Source organism: Hippopotamus amphibius, chromosome X (genome assembly GCF_030028045.1).
Source record: "Hippopotamus amphibius kiboko isolate mHipAmp2 chromosome X, mHipAmp2.hap2, whole genome shotgun sequence".
Classification (NCBI taxonomy): domain Eukaryota; kingdom Metazoa; phylum Chordata; class Mammalia; order Artiodactyla; family Hippopotamidae; genus Hippopotamus; species Hippopotamus amphibius.
The window spans coordinates 94980442-95001698 of record NC_080203.1 but is presented as its reverse complement, the minus strand read 5'-3'; the positions used below and the strand labels follow the sequence as shown (position 1 = coordinate 95001698).

The following is a 21257-nucleotide window of genomic DNA, read 5'->3' as shown; positions in this document are numbered from 1 at the left end:
TTTCTTGGGGGTGCTTTTCAAAAATAATCAGCAGTGATTGTTTATCATCGCAGCTTTTTGAGGCAACAATTACAGTTAAGACAATCAACAAGCTGACCAAAAACTTAACAGAAAAATCTGGGTAATAAGATGTCCATAAGAGACTGAAAATTCTGACATATTCCTAGGAATCTAGAAAGCCATAAATATGCATAAGGCTGTGTGCATGCCTAGGATCTCTGGCTGACTTCGAGGCTCTGCACATGCAGGAAGTGAAGGCTAAGGCAGAGTTGTAAACAGCCTGCCTGAACATTGAAGGCATGCCCCAACATGCCTTCAGAGCTCATCAGCAAAGGCTGGAAGAGTTACTATTACTAGATCCAGGTGTTTAAAAAAAATCTGTCCAGGACTTCCCTGGTGGCACAGGGAAGTTAAGAATCTGCCTGCCAATGCAGGGGACACAGGTTCAATCTCTGGTCTGGGAAGACCCCACGTGCTGCAGAGCAACTAAACCCATGCGCCACAACTACTGAGCCCACGCACCGCAACTACTGAAGCCTGCACACCTAGAGCCCATGCTCTGCAACAAGAGAAGCCACCACACTGAGAAGCCTGCGGACCACAATGAACAGTAGCCCCTGCTCGCCACAACTAGAGAAAGCCCACGAGCAGCAATGAAGACCCAATGAAGCCAAAAAAAAAAAATCTGTCCAATCATTAGCTGAGAGCTAAGCTAACAGAGCAGAGACTTCAATGACCATATATGACAAAGAATACAGACTTTACAGAATTAGTTCAGGAAAGTCCCCAAAAAACAAAACAATACAAAACAGCAAAAGAAAATCATGGGGGAAGAGGGGAATATGATTTCCAGAGTTGCTACATTATAGTATTTAAGATATTCAGTTTTCAACTAAAATTGATAAGACATGCAAAGAAACAATAAAGTATGACCCAAACACAGAAAAATAAAGCAGTCAATAGCCAATAGCCATTGTCCCTGAGGAAGCCCAGATGTTGGAATTAATAGACAGATTACAAATCAACTACTTGGAATATTTTCAAAGAACTAAAGGAAACCATGTCTGAAGAACTAAAGGAAACCATGTCTAAAGAACTAAATGAAACTATGAGAATGGTGTTCTAACAAATAGAAACTATCAATAAAGAGATACATACTATAAAATAATAGGAATTCTGGAATTGAAAAACATATTAACTGAAATGAAATATTCATTAGAGGGGCTCAACAGTAGATTTGAGCTGGCAGAGGAAAGAATCAGTGAATTTGAAGATAGATCAACTGAGCTTATCCAATCTGAGGAACAGAAAGAAAAAAATAAACAAAAATGACCAGAGCCTCAGAGGCCTGTGAAACACCACAAGCATGTCAACACACACATTTTGGGAGTCCCAAAAGGAGAGAGAATAGAGAAAGGCACAATAAAGAATATTTGAAGGAATAATGGCTGAAAACCTCCCAAATCTGATGAAAAAGATTAATCTATACATCCAAGAAACTCACTGGACTTCAAGTAGGATAAACTGATAGAGATCTACATCTAGATGCATCATAAACAAACCTATCAAAGTGAAAGACAAAGAGAGAATCTTGAAAGTAGTAAGAGAGAAGAAGTGACTCATCACATACAAAGGATCCTCGGTAAGACTGACAGCTGATTTCTTATCAGAAACCTTGGAGGCCAGAAGGCAGTGGGACAACATATTCAAAGCACTGAAAGAAAAAGATTGTCAACTAAGAATTCTATATCCTTCAAAACTGTATTTCAAAAAATGAAAGGAAAGTTAAGACATTCACAGACAAGCAAAAGCTTGGACAATCTGTCACTAGCACACTTCTCTTATAAGAAATACTAAGAGAGTCCTTCAGGCTGAAATGAAATGACACTAAAGAGAAAATCACATTCACATGAAGAAATAAAGAGCACCTGGGGCTTCCTAGTTGGCACAGTGGTTAAGAATCTGCCTGCCAATGCAGGGGACACGAGTTCGATCCCTGCTCTAGGAAGATCCCACATGCCGCGGAGCAACTAAGCCTGTGCACCACAACTATGGAGCCTGCGCTTTAGAGCCTGTGAGCCACAACTATTGAGCCTGTGCTTTAGAGACCATGAGCCACAACTATTGAGCCCATGTGCTGCAACTACTGAAGCCCAGGTGCCTAGAGCCCATGCTCCACAACAAGAGAAGCCACAGCAATGAGGAGCCAGCACACCACGATGAAGAGCAGCCCCCACTCACCGCAACTAAAGAAAGCCTGCACACAGCAAAAAAGACCCAATACAGCCAATAAAATAAATAAATAAATAAATATATTAAAAAAAAAGAAATAAAGAGCACCTGTAAAGGTAACTATATAGATAAATATAAAAGACAGTATGAATGCAGTTTTTGTTTGTAATGCTTTTCTTCCTCCTATCTGATTTAAAAGACCACTGCATTAAGCAATAATTATAAATCTATATTCATGGGCATATAATGTGTAAAGAGGTAATTTGTATGACAATAATAGCACAAAGGCAGGGTGAGGGAATAAAGTTATAAAAAGGCAAAATTTTTTTAATACTATTGAAATTAAATTGGTTTTAATTAAAACAAGAGTGGTGTAAACTAAAATGTTAATTGTAATCCCCAGGGAATCTACAAAGAAAATGTTTTTAAAAATGGAAAAGAAACATCAAGATAATTAAAATAGCACACTGGAAAATATCTATTTAACATAAAAGTATGCATTAATGGAGGAATACAGGAACAAAAAAAGGCATAAGAAATATAGAAAACAAATAGCAAAATTACAAACATAAATTCTACCTTATTGGTAATTACATTAAATGCAAATTAATTAAGCACTCTAATTAAAAGGTAGAAATAGGCAAAATAGATGAAAAACATGACCCAATTATATGCTGTCTACAGGAGACACACTTGAGATTCAAAGATACAAATAAGTTGAAAGTAAATAAATGGAAAAATATTTACCATGCAAATAGTAACCAAAAGAGAGCTGGAATGACTATACTAACATCAGATAAAGTAGACTTTAAAACAAAATCTGTTACTAGAGATAAAAAAGAACATTTTATACTGATAAAAGGGTCAATCCATCAAGAAGATATAACAACTATCAACATATATGCACCTAACAACAGAGCCCCAAATACATGAAATAAAAAACCAGGCAGAACTGAAGGGGAGAAATAGACAATTCAACAATAATTGTTGGAGATTTCAATACCTCACTTTAAATAATGGACAAAACAACTAGACAGAGGATAAACAAGGAAAGAGAAGACCTGAACAACATTATAAACCAACTTGACCTAACAGACATCTATGGAACACTCTATCCTACAATAGCAGCATACATATTCTTCTCAAGTATACATAGAGCATTCTCTAGGACAGACTATATGTTAAGTCACAAAACAAATCTCAATAATATAAAAGGACTGAAACATACAAAGTATGTTCTTTGACCACAACTGAATAAAATTAGAAACCAATAAGAGAAGGAATTTTGGGAAATTCACAAATATATGGAAAGTAAACAACACACTCCTAAATAACCAATGGGTCAAAGAAGAAATCACCACAAAAATAAGAAGATACTTTGAGATGAATGAAAATGAAGACAACATACAAAAATTGCTTATAGGGAAATTCATAGTTGTAAACTTCTACATTTAAAAAGAAGAAAGGACTTCCTAGGTGGCACAGTGGTTAAGAACCCACCTGCCAATGCAGGGGACACACGTTTGAGCCCTGGTCTGGGAAGATTCCACATGCCACAGAGCAACTAAGCCTGTGTGCCACAACTATTGAGCCTGTGCTCTATAGCCCGTGAGCCACAACTATTGAGCCCATGTGCTGCAACTACCAGAGCCCACGTGCCTAGAGCCCCATTCTGCAACAAGAGAAGCTGCCGCAATGAAGAGCCCTCACACCACAACGAAGGGTAGCCCCCGCTTGCAGCAACTAGGGGAAGCCCATGTGCAGCAACAAAGACCCAACACAGCCAATAAATAAATAAAATAAAGTTGTAAAAAAAAAAAAAAAAGAAAAAGAAAAATATCAAATCAATAACCTAATCTTCTTAAGAATTTAGAAGAAAAACAAAACACAAAAACAGACACCAGAGCAAGCAGAAGGAAAGAAGTAATAAAGATTAGAGTGGGGACATCCCTGATGGCACAGTGATCGAGAATCCACCTGCCAATGCAGGGGACATGGGTTCAATCCCTGGTCTGGGAAGATCCCACATGCTGTGGAGCAACTAAGCCCATGCACCACAACTACTGAGCCCGAGCACCACAACTACTGAATCCATGCACTGCAACTACTGAAGCCTGTGCACTCTAGGGCCTGCGTGCTGCAACTACTGAGCCCACATGCTGCAACTGTTGAAGACCATGAGCCTAGAGCCCATGCTCCACAACAAGAAAAGCCACCACAAAGAGAAACCCATGAACCACCATGAAGAGTAGCCCCCTCTTGCCACAGCTAGATAAAGCCCACATGCAGCAACAAAGACCCAATGCAGCCAAAAAAAAAAAGATTAGAGTGGAAATAAATGAAGTTGAGAGTAGAAAAACATTAGAGAAAATCAATGAAACCAAAAGTTGGTTCTTTGAAAAGATCAACAAAATAGACAAACCTTTAGACTAAGATTTTAAAATAGAGAAAACTAATTACTAAAATCACGAATGAAAGAGACATAACTACTAACCTTACAGAAATAAAAAGGATTATAAGAGAATACTATGAACAATTCTATGCCAACAAATTAGAAAACCTTGTTGAAATGGACAAATTCCTAGGAAGACACAAACTCCCAAAACTAACTCAAGAAGAAACGGAAAATCTGAATAGACCTACAATAAGTGAAGAGATTGAATTAGTAATTAAAAAAAAAAAAACTTCCTACAAAGAAATACTCAGGACCAGATGTCTTCACCTGTGAAGTATGCTGAACATTTGAAATAAAATTAACACTAGGGACTTCCCTAGTAGTCCAGTGGTTAACACTCCATGCTTCCACTACAGGGGGTGTGGGTTCAATCCTTGGTCAGGGGACTAAGATCCCACATGCTGTGTGGCACAGCAAAAAATACATAAATAAATAAAAATAAAAAATAAAATTAACACTAATCTTTCAGTAACTCTTCCTAAAAACAGAAGAAGAGGGAACACTGTCCATTTCTTTCTATGAGGTTATTACCCTGATACCAAAACCAGACAAAGATATCATAAGAAAACTACAGATCAATATCCCTTATGATTATTGATACCATAATTTTCAACAAAATACTAACAAACTGAATCCCACAGCATGTAAAAAGGATTATATGTCAGACCAAGTGGGATCTGGCCCAGGAATGCAAGTGTGGCTCAATTCTCATGAAAATCAATTAATGTAATACACTATATTCATAGAATAAAGGACAAAAGCCATATCATATCAATAAACATAAAAGCATTTGACAGAGTCCAACATCCTTCCATGATAACAACACTTCAACAAATTAAGAATAGAAGAGAACTTCTTCACCACTTAGGTAGCAGTTAATATATGCCAGGTGCTCTGTTCAAACCACTTCACATTCACTAAATAATTTAATTCTCACATTAACTCTATGAGACAGGAATTATTATTACCCACATTTTACAGATGGGAAAACTGAGGTACAGAGCATTTAACTAACATTTCTTATGTTCGAAAGCTAATAAGTTGTGGAGCTAGGATTACAACACATAAATTCAGGCTACAGGCTCCATGTTCTTAACTATAGTCAGCTATACTGTCTCTCAGTGAATGTAAAATAATAATAATGATAAACAAATTTGGTTTCCTAAGAACTAATGATCTGACATTCATCTGTAAGCAAACTTAATTCATAAGACTGTTGACTTATATCAGTGACCATAATTTACAGTACTTGTAAGAATTTTTAATATTAGTACCAATGTTTATTTAAGTTGACAAAGCTGGGTCAATATTGATGTTTAATTGTAACTTAATTCATAAAACTGGTGATGATTATATAAGTTAACATAATTTGTAACATTGTGAAAAAACTTGTCAAATTAGTTATAAAATTTGATGGCATTGGTAATGGTGATTCAATTTCTTTTTCAATTTCTATTTGTAACTAAAATCTGATTCATAATGGTACTCATAACTTATATTAGTCATCATAACTTTAATATTAGTAATTATGATATCAATTGGATGTTAACCATATTAATAATGATTTCTATTAGCAACTGTAGGATAGCTCAAAACATAGGTACTCATAATTTATATTAGTAATCTTAATTTTTAATATTGGCAATAATTTGCAACAGTATTTTACAGTGTTTGCACTAATACTTTAATTTCTTTTAGTAATTATAACTTAATTCACAACATAGGTACTAATCACTTATATTGATAATCTTAATGTGTAACACTGGTAATAAATTGTAATCTTAGTTGTAATATTTGATGATATTTAGTAATGATAATACAACTTTTATTATTAACTATAACATAATTGAAAACAGGGACTTATAGTTTATATTAGAGCATAATTTATAATATTGATAATTTTAATAGTTATAATCTTCAATGATACTAATAATGATTACTCAACTTCTATTAAGAACTATAATTTAATTCATAACATTGGTACTCGCAATTTATATCAATAACAATAATCTGTAATACTGGTTATAATTTATAATATTAGTGATTATATTTGTGGTAAAAGTAGCCAACAATCCAATTTTCTATTTGTATACAATTTAATTTTTAACATAGCTACTGATAATTTTTATTGGCAACCCTAATTTGAAACACTGTTAACATTTCTATCAGGAGGAATATTTGATAATGTTAGTAACTGACTTGATTTGTATATGTAACATAATCTGAATCATTACATTAACTCTGTTAATTTACAAAGAAATCAGTGTTTTGATACCGGTGAGAATAGATACTATAAGAGGATCAATGATTTAAATCACACTTGTAACTACATAAGTAAATTCATTGTGGTAATAAACCCTGTCATGAAGCAGCATCGCCCTCCACATGCACGTGCGGGCCACGCTCTCTGATAGCATACCACTGGTAACACATCCATTGGCAATACTATTGCAACAGGCATGATGCTTTTCCCTCTGGCCCACCCCCTTCCCTGACACTCACCATCTCTTTGTGATTGGGGTAGAAGGTCTGATCAATTAGAGGGAATTCCTCTGTTCCCAGTTTCTTGTGCAGTCGAACCATCTGGGCAAACTATGAGAGTCAGGAGAGACGAGTCAGCAAGTCCCTTCACCTGGAGGGAGTCTCCAAGCTAGGACTCCAAGCTTCCAAACTTCCTCAGTTCTCCCAGATCACAGTGGTTTCAAGCTCCCACATGCATGTATGAGTTGTTCCCTCTGCCAGCAGCACCCTTCCTGTCACTTACCACCCAGGGCTTGTCACAGAAGTTGTAGACAGAATGCAAAGAGTTAACGCTGGGGATTCCAGCATACTGCAGCCCGATGACCAAACTGCGGTAGTCTCCATTCCGTGCCATGCTGAAGGCATGCTGGCGGATCAGCACGAAGTCTGGCTTCAGAGACCTGGGGTGGCAAGGGTAGGAGTATTGAGGGTCCCCCCAGAAGCTCCCCATCACCTTTAGAACAAAGGTCAGGTTTTGAACTCTTCACAGCTCCTAGAAACTGCACAACGGTTTTTCACCTCAGCCACATACACAAGCTGTTCCCTCCACCACATGCATGCGCCCTTCCCACCCTTCCCTCATCTGGGGACTCCTGCCTGCTCCTCTCTTCACCAAGGTGAGCTTGCAACTTGCCCACTCAGCTCTCACAGCTTCTCAGTCACAATGTCTCTCAGAGTACTACTGTCCACAAAGGATGCTGCCCAGAATAAACTCCAGCCTTAGGGCCTCTACATGGGCTATTCCCTATGCCTAAAATATTTCCTCCCTAGGTTTCTACATGCACCACTCCTCCACCTCCTTCCGGTCTTCCCTCAAATGTCTCTCACACTACTGGCCTACCCCCAACCAAACTGCAGACCCTTCCCCAGTCCCTTCCCCAATCCCTACATCCCTTTGCTGATATTTTTTTCTTAGCACTTTGACATTTTCTTCTTTATTTATTTATTGTGTGTATCTCACAGTAGAATGTAAGCTTCATGAGAGCAGAGGGTTATTTTTTTGTCTCTTTGGGGGGTCTGTTTTGTTCACTACCAGGACCTCAGCATGTAGAACAGCTCCTGGCACACAGTAGATTCTCAATAAATATTTCTTGAATGTAAAATGCTGAGGGCAGCACCTGGCATGCAGTAGATGCTCAAGAAATGTTTGTTGAGTTAATATCAATAACTGAAAAGTTTGGCTTGTGGTCTTCTGGGACACTTGGCTCTTCTTCAGAAGAGAAGCTATCTCCTTATATTCTGCGCCTAAGTTCTTTTTCTAAAAATTGGCATATAATTGACATGTTATATGTCAATTATCATATAAGTTTAAGGTGTATAACATGTTGATTTGATACATTTATATATTATCATATGACCGCCATTGTAGCATTAGTTAGCACCTCTACCAATGTCACATAATTATTATTTCTTTTTCCATGGTATGAATAATTCTTTTAGCAGGTTTGCTGATTTTGATACAATATTGTTGTCTATAGTCACCATACTGTGGATTAGATCTTTAGGACTTATTTATTTACCAGTTGCAAGTTTGTATTCTTAAACAACATCTCTCCTATTCTTCCACCCTACCCCCCAGCCTCTGGCAATCACCTTTTTACTCTCTGTTTCTATTAGTTTGGCTCTTTTAGACTCCATATGTTAGTGATAGCATACAGTATGATTTATCTCATTTAGCATAATGTCCTCAAGATCCATCCATGTTGTCACAAATGGCAGGATTTCCTTCTTTCTCATGGCTGAATAATATTCCACTGTGTGTGTGTGTGTGTGTGTGTGTGTGTGTGTGTGTGTATCACTTCTTTATCCATTCATCTGTTGATGGATACTTAGGTTGTCTCCATATCTTGGCTATTGTAATGTGCTTAAGTTCTTGCTCACAGAAGCATGAGAAGGGAGGTGGTTCCCTCAGCTCTGAGGGAGCCCTTATGCCTCTCCCATAACACCAAGGTAATCTTTTTACACTCACCGCACAACCTTCACCCCATTCCGAAGAACTTCCATATCCACAGAGAATCCACCATTGGCGTGAGCCACGAGGTTGAGATCAGAGAATTCAGCCTGGGAAGGAAAAAAAAACCAGGGATTCACTCACATCACACAAGAAAGACCACTCAGTTTGCAGTCTGGACAGTTGACTCCCAGGTCCACCTACCCCAACTAACCTGTTCCACTTTGATGTCAATTTCTCCATGGATCTTTTTCCCTTTGAAGTATTTCGCCCTGGAGAGGAAAAGCAGAGCACATCCGTCAATGCTCAAATTTCAGGAAGACAAAACCCAAGCTGGTCCTTTGACCCCTTTGTCCCTTCAGCGACACTAGAGAAACTATAATGTTAAAATACTTTGAAAAACCTAACAGTTCTTTGTGAACAATGAAGTCTGTTGTAATCCTTGTGGAGGTATGCAAATGTCAAAGGACATTGCAAACTATAAAATAAGTTCTTAAAACACAGAGAGCAGGCATTTCCCAAAGTATGGTCTGCTTGTCACACTGCTATTTGAAATGTTTCGCAAAACAAGGAGTGCTTTGTAAACTGTAACATACTTTGAAATTGCATGGAGGTTTGTAAATGGCAAAGGACCTTAGGGGATATATATATATATATAGAGAGAGAGAGAGAGAGTGCCCAGGTATGTGTCAGTACCTATGTTTGCTTGTGTGGCTTGAAGCATCTCTCTGCTCTCTAGCCCTTTCCCAAAGAGGAACACATTCACCATGTGTGGTGGCGCACTGAGAGGGACACAGCAGCCATGAGTGGGCAGCTGCATTAGAAAAGAAGCAGATTGAGGGGTGCAGGCTGGTGAGCGTTCTATAGAAGCTGGAGTCAGCCATGATGAGGGTGGGGAGGAATGCAGCTGAGCATGAGGGGAAGCCACAGGAGGGGAGAGGTGTAGGAACAGCAGTAGACACAACACGAGCTGCTGAGTCACTGTCCCTGGGCCCATCCCCAGATGGGCTCCTCCCCCAGGCCCAGGATTCCTACCTGACAGGCTTCTCCACAGACACAAACTCATCCCCAATCAGGTTTCTCATAGAAGGGGGCTGAGGGGAGGAGCCAGTGCTGGGATCCCCTACATGCCCACCATCAGCGTCTCTGATATACACACAGCATAACCGGGCCCTAGTGATTTCAACGACATACCCCAAAGACCCCCAAGCACAGCTACTTTCTCCTCTTCCCTCCTAGCCCCTACTCCATCACTGACACTGTCCCCTCACAGATGTTGGAAGAGAATCTCTTAGACCTTTGCATTTTTCATTTAGAAAATGATGATGATCATATGATACCGCTTACACGTAGACTCTACAAAAATGGTACAAATGAACTTATTTATAGTCACAGATGTAGAAATCAGGGGGCGGGGGGATAAATTGGGAGTTTGGGATTGACATATACACACTACTATACATGGAATAGATAACTAATTAGGACCTGTTGTATAGCACAGGGAACTCTATTCAATACTCTGTAATGACCTATATGGGAAAAGAATCTAAAAAAGAGTGGATATATGTATATGTATAACTGATTCACTTTGCTGTACAGCAGAAACTGACAGAACATTGTAAATCAACTATACTCCAATAAAAATTTAAAGAATAAAAATAAAAAATTAGACGAATGGAAAAAAATAAATGAAAATGATGAGTATAGACTATATTACTATTTGTTTTTAAAACTTTTTTGACTGTAAATGTAGTGGATACTGTGGTGTTCTGCTCAGATCTCCTCTTCAGGGCCAATGCACCCTGAATATCAGCTGTTGAAAGATCACAGCTGTGTCCCCTTGGGAACTGTCTTCTGTCACAGGGAACATCCTTGGCCAAGATTATACCTACTTTGGGCAGCCTATGGCTGATATCTGGTCTATGAATGAGGCCAGCCTCTTTGCCTCAATATAGGCTGACTGAAGGACCATCCTAGCTCCAGAGCTCCCCCTAGGATCAGCTGAGGCCTCAGATGCAACTGCACTGTGGACCCACTTCTCCCACTGCTCAACCTTGCCTTCCGTACAGGTGTTGATCCCAAAGGCACTCCCTCGTAAGCCTGTGCATGCAATTCTCTGCCTCAAAATCTGTTTTCAGAGACCCCAACCTAAAACAGTGGGTCAGAGAAGTCAAACTACAAAGAAGACTCTACTGACTTTCTGGAGCTGGGCCACCGAGCAGCTAGCAGGCAATAAGGAGCCATCATTTGTGGGGGTGCAGCACAGAGAGCCCCTGACACGCTGTAGCAACACAAAGCACCCTGTGGCATGTCTGGGCTGTGGTGCATGCCAGATGCCACTTGAACCATATGATCTGGCAAGCCCTATGATACTGGAGATGTCTGTAGTGGGGAAAAGATGCAGTGCGGAGTTGATTCTCCTGAATGGGAGAATTATAGCTCAGGCCCATGGGGTTTTGAAGCAGCAGTAACTTTAACTGATGGTGGACTGTAATGAGATACTAGTAGAAGGGAATGCACTAGCTGGTGAAATATTCCTGGAATTTGAGAGGTGCGAGGGAAATGGTAACCAGACTTGGGTGACCATTTGCTAAACACCATTAATTAGCTGAAGAAAGATATGACATGCTCAGGGTGAATAATCATCAATTCAAAGAAAAATGTAAAAGGCAGAAGACCTCCTCGGCTGTATTTTAGGAAACCCCAATCTTCTGCAACCAGAGGGCAGGCAGAAGATCAGACTTAAGACTTAACTGTAAGTGTAGCAGAACTTCAGAGAAGGTTGAATTCTCAGGCTCAGTATCTCTCTTATGCCATGCTTGGGGGCCTAAAAGGACAGGAATGGAGCCCTGAGATTGGCATGGGGATATCTGGGAAGATGCATGTAATGTCTTGAACTTACAGATTCACCTGAACCCACTGGGTCTAAAGGAGTAGCCCATTCCTGCTTGTTAGAATACAGACCTTCCATCTGCTTGAAAATAATGCAGAGGCCTCGAATGAAGCATGTGTCTTATAAGACAATTATTATCCCTTTCAGTATCAACTTCTCTTCCCCCCTTGGCAACCAGATCAATAACCAGGGATAAATCCTAGCACAACCTGACTGGAGAGGTTCTAAGTGTGCAAAGGAAGGAAAGGAATGATACACAGAAGCTGAAGAACCTGGCTAACATGTATGGGCAGGAGCTGGGAAAGCATGCCTGAGGCTGGATGCTGAGGACAGTGGATCAAGGGAGTGAAGCATGCAGTTGGAGCACTCTCCCAGGACACAGAACTTAAAACCATGGCAAGGACTCTAGGAAATGTTGCTGATACAATTTTGGATGACTTGTGGAAGCTTGGGAAAAAAACAGTGGCCCACACCAAGTGAAGCAGAAATGCCAGACTTCCATGGCAGATTGTGGGGGAAAGGATCAAAGGGCTCAGAGAAGCATCTGTGTTAAAGTAGATACACGACTTAAGTCTGGGAAACCGACCAGCTGACTATATTCTATGGGAGGGCCCAGAAGATACACCCAATTTACAAAACGGGGAATATGTTGGTGAGAATGGCACCAGCCATGTTGAGAAGCACAGTGGAGGTGAGGTCATAAATGAAGTCCTGGCCCAGGTCCTGCTCACAGTGGGTACACATTGGGTTCACAGGTCCACCTAGTGGTCACTTCCCCAGCTCACAAATACATAATTGGAATGGACATATCTGTAGTTTTCAGAACCCCTACACAAGTTCCTTGGCCTGTCGGGGAAGAGCTATGTTATTGGGGAAGTTCAAATGGATGCCTCAGAAACTATACCCCCCTCCCCTGATCAAAACTGTAAATCAAAGACAATATCGTATCTATCCTAGGGGTGATGGTGGAAATTAGTGCCCCTCTAAAAGATCTAAACGATGCAGGGGTGTTAGTCTCATCATATCTCCACTGAATTAACCAGTTTGGGCCCTGAGGAGGCTGGATGGATCCTAAAGAAAGTAGATTACTGCGAGCCCGACCAAGTAGTAGCTTTGATTGAAGCTGCTGTCCTGGTCATGCTGTCATTGCTGCAGCAAATGAAAAGATCTCAGGTATGGCAGGTGGCCACTGATTTAGTGAATGACTTGTTTTCTATTCTGATCAGAAGAGAGGATCAGAGACATTTCACACTCACATGCGACTGACAGCAATATACATTGACGGTCTCGCCATAGGGCTATGTGATCTTTCTCACCCTATGTCATCAGGTAGTCTAAGAGGACATGGACCATCTGGACATCCCAGAGAATATCACACTAGACTACTATATCGATTACATCATATCAACTGGGCAAGATGAGCAAGAGGTGGTTAGCACATTGCCTTGATAGGACACGTGCACTCCAGAGGGTGGGCGATAAACCCTAAAAAAACTCAGGGTTCTGCCACATTAGTACGATTTTTAAGGATTCAGTGGTCCAAAGTATGCCAGGACAACCTTTCCAAATAATAGGGCAAACTATTGTATCTCGTACCTCCCACCACGAGGAATAAAAGCACAACAGTTGGGAGGCCTCTTCAGGTTCTGGAGGCAGCATATTCCACACCTGGAAAGACTGCTCTGATCCATATTTCAGGTGACACGTAAGGCTGCCAGCCCTGAGCAGGTCCAGGCTGTGGTGTGAGCAGTCCTGCCACTCAGGGCATAGGATCCGGAAGATCCTATGCTACAGAATAGTGGGGAAAATGCAGTGTAGAGCTTATGAGATGCCTGAATGAGAGGCCCCCAGGGTTCTGGAGCAAGGCCATGCCATCTGCAGCAGAGAATTACACAGCTTTTGAGAAACAAATCCTGGTGCAGTACTGGGCCCTGAGAGAGACAGAATGCTTGACTGCAGGGCACCAAGACACCACATATCCTGGTGCCTATTTATGAGCTGGGTCCTGCCAGGCCCACCAAGTAATGAAGTCAGATGGGCCCAGCAGCCAGGATCGATCCCAGGCAGGAGCAGGCAAGCTGCCTGAGCAAGTAATCTGGATGTCCGTGTCATCCACACTGTTGTGTTTGTGCCTCTCTCAGCTCACTAAGGGAACTCCTGAAAACCAGCAGATGAAGGAAGAAAAAGCCTAGGCTTGGTTTGCAAATGGGTTGGCTTGGTACGTGGGTGGAAGCCAAAAGTGGACAGTGGCGATGATATAGCCCCACTTGGAGTGGCCTTGAAAAACAGTGGCAAAGCTCCCAATGGGCAGAGCTTTGGGCTGTGCACCTGGTCATCTATTTTGCAGGGAAAGAGAAGTGACCCAAGATTGGAATACATATTCACTGATGGGAAGTGGTAAATGGCGTGGCTGATTAGACAGAGACCTTGAATAAACAACATTGGAAGATCAGGAAAAGGAGGTCTGGGACAACGAAATGTGGGTGGGCATATGGGAGTGGAGATGAAACGGAGTGAGGAGTGAAGATCTTTGTACTGCGTATTAATACCCAGCAGATAGCATCCACCCTGGAAGTGGCACTAAGCAACCAGGTAGACAGAATGACTCAGCCAAATGATGTCAGCCAGCTTCTAGAATCAGCCACCCCAGTGCTGGCAGATGGGCACACGTATGAAGTGGCAAGGGTAACAGAGAGAGAGGCTGCATGTGGGGCCTACGGCATTATTGCTGAATGTCCACCCTGCCAGCACTAGAGACTAATATTGAGTCCCTGACACAGCACCATCCCTCAAGAAGACCAACCAGCCACTCCATGATGAGCTGACTACACTGGACCCCTTCTACTCTGGAAAGAGTAATGATTGATTTTGACTGGAATATTCTATATATAGGTTTGCCTTTCTTGACTACAAGACCTTAGCCAGCATCACTGTCCAAGAGCTTACATAATATTTGATCCACCAGTATGGGATCCCACATAACATTGCATCAAACTGAAGGACACACTTTACAGCAAAGGAGGTGCAAAAGTAAGCCCACGACCATGGAATCAACTGATGACATTATATACCACACCACCCAGAAGCTGCTGACCTGATAGACTGATAGAACAACCTGGTGTAGCCGCAGCTAAGACCTAAGCTTGGAGGTGATACCGTCCAGGAATGGGGTACCATCCTCCAGAACACAGTGTACACCCTAAATCAATGACCACTGTTTCTGCTGTGTTCCTTATAGGTAGAATATACCAGTCTGGGAACTCAGAGGTGAAAGTAGGAGTGCCCAGCTTACCATCAATCCCAGTGATCCACTTTTGGAATGGGTGCTTCCTGTTCCCTCAGGGCTCTGCAAGGTTAGAGGTCCTGGTTCTCCAAGGGGGAACACTGCTACCAGGGGACATAGCAAGAATCCCATTACCTTTTAAGCTTTGACCTCTCCCTGGACACTTCAGGTTTCTCATACCAACGGACAGGAAGACGAGTCATTGTCTCGGCAGGGGCACATGACCCTGATCATCAGGAGCAGATAGGGCTGCTGTTACACAATGGGGGCAGAGATGAATATGTTTGACCCCCAGGCGATCTGCTTAGGCATCTGCCGGTACTCCTTGCTCAACAAGGGTGGCAAATGGACAAGCACAGCAGCCACAGCCTGAGGAGATGGGGACTAGGAGCTCAGGGATCCCTCAAGCATGAGGGAATGGATCACTCACTAGGTAAGCCACTGAGACCAAGGGAGGTGCTAGCTGAGGGTGAGGGGAATCTAGAATGTGAGGTAGAGGAAGGAAACAATGCATCATTTATTTACGCCACGTTTATCAACTGTGGCAGTGGAGGCTGTAGTTTGTCTCACAAACTGTGCTCTTTCAAGTGTCCCCCAGAAAACAAGACCAATTAGAATCCTGGAAATGCTGTTCCCAGATGGGGTGAACTTACTTCTAAACAGCAAGTGAATCTGAGCAGTCCAGAGGGTAGGCTGTGTGCTCCACCCAGATCTTCACGCCCCTCCTTCTTGTGACATCTGTCCCCCAGCTTCTGGGAATACCTGCTGCTGAAGGCTCACAGTGCTGTCCATCACTGGGAACTGCCCTCTGCAGCAGGGACTCACCTTTTGCAAGATTATGCCTCCACCCAGAGGGCAGCCCGCAGCCAATGACTGACTGATGCAGGACTACAAAAGCCTGGCCAGCCCATCTCAATTGGGACAACTCAGAAGAAGGGTCATCCCAGTTCCAGAGCTCCCCAGATGATCGGCTGGGGCAACTGTTGTGAAGCATCACAGCTCAACCTTTCCTTCTGCCAAATCATGCTTCCCCCTACTCCTCCCCTGCAACAAGTGTTGTTCCCAAGAGCTCTCTCCGATCAATCTGCACACAAATCTCAGAGTCTCAGGGTCTGCGTCCAGGGAAGTTTAAGAAAAGAAGCCACAAGAAGAAATATATAACCCACTATATACATATTTACATAATAATCCATCCTACATATGTAACATATATGACATATAATGTTATACAGAAAATTTAATATAGGATGTCTTATATAACATATTGCATCTTATATATTATGTGTTAGAGTATCTAGAATGCATATAAACACACATACATTAGAATGAAAGTTTCAGTAAATAATTACCTTTAGTATGTGCAATGGAGTCTGATATTTCCTATTCTACTTTATTCCATTTCATGAAGAAAAACATACACATATATATTATATACTATAAACCCATTACATAACAAATGTATTAGAGAATATACATAATATATATGGTATACATTATTGATTACATTTCTTATTGGAGTAACAGTTTCACTAAATAATAATTCCACTTACTATGTCAAATATACTCTGTTATTTTCCATTTTCATGTATCATTATTATTTATCATAGTTCTACTTTCATTTCATGAGGAAAATGAAATGCTGGTCACAAGCCAAGAGGTGAGCCACAGCTTGAAAAACCCTGGACTAAAGCATCTGTAAAAAGAGGTGACGAGTCTCAACTCTGAGTTCGCAACTTTAAACCACACTGGACTCAAGACCGAGGAAGGAATAAGAGTGGCGAGGTTTGGTGGGAAAGGCATCAGACTATACTTAGGTGTGCAATCCATTACAGAGTTTGCGCAACTCCTCCCTTATTCCAGGCTGAAATCCCTAAGCTTGCGTGGTTCTGAATGTCTGCAAGTTGGTGATGCAGAGGTCTCTGTTCCTCACACTGAACCTGGTGTACACAGGCTCTCTCCCTTTGCCCATCCCACCCCACCTATAGTAGACACTAAATAAATACTTTTTTGTTTGACTGGAAGCAAAGACTGGAGCAGCTGCTGGGATAAAGGAGGGCTTTCAGGATACAGAAGTGGAAGGGAAGAATTGTTCACAGAATTCAGCAGGTGCTCAATAAATGCTTGCTAAGCAAGTTAGAAGAAAAAGTGAAAAACACTGGAGTTGTGATTATGGAAAGGGGAAGGGTCTTGTCAGTAGTCAGTAGATAATTAATAAATGCTTGATGCAACAAAGGAAAAGGCAGCAAAGGACCTGCCTGGAGGATCGAAGTGAAGAAGGGAAGTCTAAAGGAGGGCGCTTACCAATATACAGCAGGGGCCTCATTAAGGTATGATGACTTCAACAGAGCAAATTTAGCCAGGAAGATGGCATCTGTGTGAGTGGGTGTTGGTGAAGGAACTATAACACATGTTCAATAAATGCTTTATGGATTGAGGGAGAAGAGGGTGGAAGAGTCTGCTGCAGGGATGGGAACATCGTTGTTTGAACAAAACACAGTAAGAGAGTGATAAATGCTTTTTGGATTAATTGGGGGAAAAGAGCAGTTGGGAAGATTGCTACTATGTGGGGGAGGGAACCTAGCCAGAATACAGTAGGTACACATCATGAGCTTTCGGGATTGTGTAGTGTGAAAGGCAGGATGGAGATTGCCAAAGGGGGGATTAGGGCTACAGGAGGGGGAGAAGAGGCACTGAATATGGGTTCTCAGCAGTATACAATAAGCACTCATTAAAAGATTATTGGGGCTATTTTATTTGATATCACAAAAAAGTGAATCAATATTTCTTGACATTTTTCAGTTCATAAATGTCTAAATGTTTAGTTTAAAAAAAAGATTGTTGGGGCTGAGTGGAGGAGAAGGTATGGAGAATCCAGCTGGTGGATGGGATTAGAAGGAAAGGAAACTGAGGAGTGTTCATCCTAGTATATAGTAGTGCTTAATAAATGCCTCCCACATTCTTACACATGGAAAGTATGCAATAAATATCTGTAGAATGAATAAATGGCTCTGAATAGAGAGAAAGCCTGCTGGGTAAGGGCTCCTGGGGAGGGGGGTGATTAACCAGTAAAGAGCTGGTACTCAGTAAATTTAAGCTGAAGGAGACCCCTGGAGAAAGAGCTCTTGAGACAAGGGCAGGAACTTCCAAGCTTGGCAAGAGGAAGTTGAGAATGGCTCCTATGTAGTAGGTGCTCAATAATGTTTACTGGCTTAAATAGAAAAAATGTTCTTTGGGGTATAGACTTAAGATTGGGAGAGGGAATCCTAGGGATACTGAGGGGAATGGGGAAAAGGTAACCCTTCTAAATTTGGTTCTAGATTTATCGAAGGAAAGGACCCTGGGGAGAGGCTTTATGATTGGCACAGGTTATCGTGGGAATAAAGAAGAGGAATCTACTTCCAACACACAACAGGTACTGCATACATGCTCACTGGACCCATTGGAAGAAAAGCACTTTGGGGAGGAGGTGTGACTATACGGCACACAGAAGGCACTCCATAAATGCTCACAGGAGTCACTGGAGGAAAAGGCCTTTAGGGGAAAGTGATTAGAATCCAGCACCTGGCAGACAATGACTAAATGCTCACTGGATCCATTAAAAGAAAAGGTCTTTGGTGAAGGGGAGTGGAGCTAGAGATGGGCATATCATCACTGGATCCATTGAAGGAAAAATCTTTGGGGGAAGGGGGATGGGGATACAGTAACTTGATTTATGTAAGCTTGATTCTCCATCCTAGGGAGGAAAGGCTTTTATGGAGAAGGCGGAGAATTGGGCACAGTGGGTGCTCCACAAATGCTCTAGGAGTGATTTTCTAAAAAGGTCTTTGGAAAGAAAGATTCAAATGGTGCACACAGTAAGTGCAGATATATGATCACTGTACTAATTGGAGGCAAAGGTCTTTATGAAGAAGGTCTAAGGTTGGGTCATGCAGATGGTGCTCAATATAAACAGACTGAAGCCACTGGAGGAAAAGGCATGGGGGAAAGGGTCTGGGGTGGGGTAAACAGCAGGCACTCAATAAATACTTGCTGAATACACTGAAGGAAAGAGACTTTAGAGAAGGCTCACACCTTTAGATCAGGCAGTTGATAAATGCTAAGTGGGTCCACCAAAGGAAAGGTCTTTGGAGAAGTAGCTTCAGGATAGGGGATAAGGGAGGCACTCAAGTGAATGCTTTCTAGATTTGCTGTAGGAAAAGGATTTGGAGCAGAGAGTCTAAAGATGAGCTCACAGAACTCATTGAGGAAAATACGTCTGAGTAAGGGGTTTGGGGATGGGGCATACACCAGGCACTTAATAAATGCTTCCTAGATCCTTTGGAGAAATAGGCCCTTAGAGGGGAGGACTGAGCTGGGGCACACAGAAGGCATTCAATAAAGGCTCACAGGATCCATTAAAGGTAACACTTTTGGTGAGAAGCTGGGGTGGGATACACAGCAGGCACTCAATCAATGTTCAGTGAATAGTTTAAAAGGTTTTTGAGGTGACGGTTGGGGTGGGGCACATAGCGCACACTGGATACATGCTCACAGGATCAGAGAAGGCCTTAGGGCAAGGACTGAGGGGGACAAGACACACATCAAGCTCTCAACGAATGTTCACAAAATTCATGTAAGCCAGAGGCCTGGAGGAAGGGCTCCGCACTGAGGCACACTGCAGGTACTTGATAAATGCTCACAAGATCCATTAGAGGACAAGACCTTTGGGGCACGGGTCGGGGGGTGCAGGGCACATCAGGCTCTTGATTGCTCATAGGATATTCCGAAGTCAAGGCTTTTGGAAAGGAGGCACACAGCAGGCGCCCGATAACTGCTCCCTGTATGGATCAAGAAGGCCGGGGTGGGGGCAGGGGGGAGGCAAGGGCGGGGCGCACAGGAAGCGCTCCGCATAATAATTTAAAGAAAAAGGGTTTGGGCGAGGGAGCCAGGCACAGGGCACACAAGCGGCGCTGGATAATTGCTCATGATGGAACGATCTGGGGACCCAGAACCGCGGGGGGACGTCCGCAGCAGTGGCTTACCAGTCGGTGTGGGGCTCGTCGATTACCAGCAGCACCCTGGCGGCGGCGCCCCCACGGCCTGCGCCCCCAGAGCCGCCGCCCACCTGCTCGCTGAAGGTGGCAGCCGCGGCCGCCGTCGTCTGCTTGACCGCATTGGACAGCGACGAGAAGAAGCCACCACCCCCCGAGGACCCGGGGCTAGGGGCGGCCGGAGAGGCCACGGGGGCGGCCGAAGAGGCCCTCTCGGCAGTGGCAGTCGCAGGACCAGGCGTGGCTCCCGGGCTGGGGGCAGCGGGCGGCGGCGGGGGCGGCTGCGGGCGCTGCAGGTCGGTCATGTACCCATTTGGCAGATTGGCCATGAAGTTGCTGTCCGACAGGCGGCGCCGCAGGTAGTTCATGGCTGCGGCGCGGGGCAGGGGGTCCTAGGAGCAGTCTGGTCAGGACCGCGGGGGCGGACCGCGCGGGGCCCAGGAGCCCAGCTGCGCTCTCAGGCACGACGCGACTCTTCCGCTGCCCGCTGCAGACTGAGGCAGCGCTGAGTCGCCGCCGCCGCCGCAGCGCGGATGGTCGCGCCTGTGACCCCCTATTTCGCGCCCCTCGTGGTGCAGTCCGGCTGGGCCGGCGGCGGCGCGGACGCGACCAAGGAGACTGGGAAGGGGAGTTTGCGGAGGAGCGGCGAGTGACGTCAGCGCGCCTTCAGTGCTGGGGCGGCGGTGGCGCGCGCCGGCAGCCGTGGGCGAAGGCTCTGTCCGCGGTGCTGAAGGCGTCAGTGCGCAAGCGCCACGCCGCATCCTGTCTCCCCTCCCCCGCCTCCGATTGGGGATGCGCAATTTGGGGAGTGGGGGAGGGGTGGGTGCTTGTCCGGAGGGTCTGGGTGGGTGCGTCGGGCAAGACCTCCACCACGCCTCATCCTGGTCTTCACA

General features: G+C 43.3%; 1 protein-coding gene across 1 annotated transcript; it reads right to left on the bottom strand.

The window, feature by feature from the left end:
* Nucleotides 1-1288: 1288 nt before the first annotated feature.
* On the bottom strand, nt 1289-20736 carry SYN1 (synapsin I). Its single transcript, XM_057717654.1, has 6 exons — nt 20356-20736; nt 9373-9430; nt 9177-9268; nt 7452-7608; nt 7190-7279; nt 1289-1297 (listed from the first exon to the last, which is right to left on the bottom strand). Exons 1-6 carry the CDS (start codon nt 20730-20732, stop codon nt 1289-1291), a joined length of 783 nt encoding a protein of 260 aa, XP_057573637.1. The 5' UTR covers nt 20733-20736.
* Between the last annotated feature and the right edge of the window lie 521 nt (nt 20737-21257).

What these genes read in the sequence shown, in the direction of transcription:
- SYN1 (XM_057717654.1), bottom strand. Translation starts at nt 20,732, where the DNA reads ATGAACTACCTGCGGCGCCGCCTGTCGGACAGCAACTTCATGGCCAAT. An exon ending in TTGACATCAAAGTGGAACAG is followed by an intron (nt 9,269 to 9,372) that starts GTTAGTTGGGGT and finishes TTTCCTTCCCAG; the next exon opens with GCTGAATTCTCTGATCTCAA. An exon ending in TCTGTGACAAGCCCTGGGTG is followed by an intron (nt 7,280 to 7,451) that starts GTAAGTGACAGG and finishes TGACTCTCATAG; the next exon opens with TTTGCCCAGATGGTTCGACT.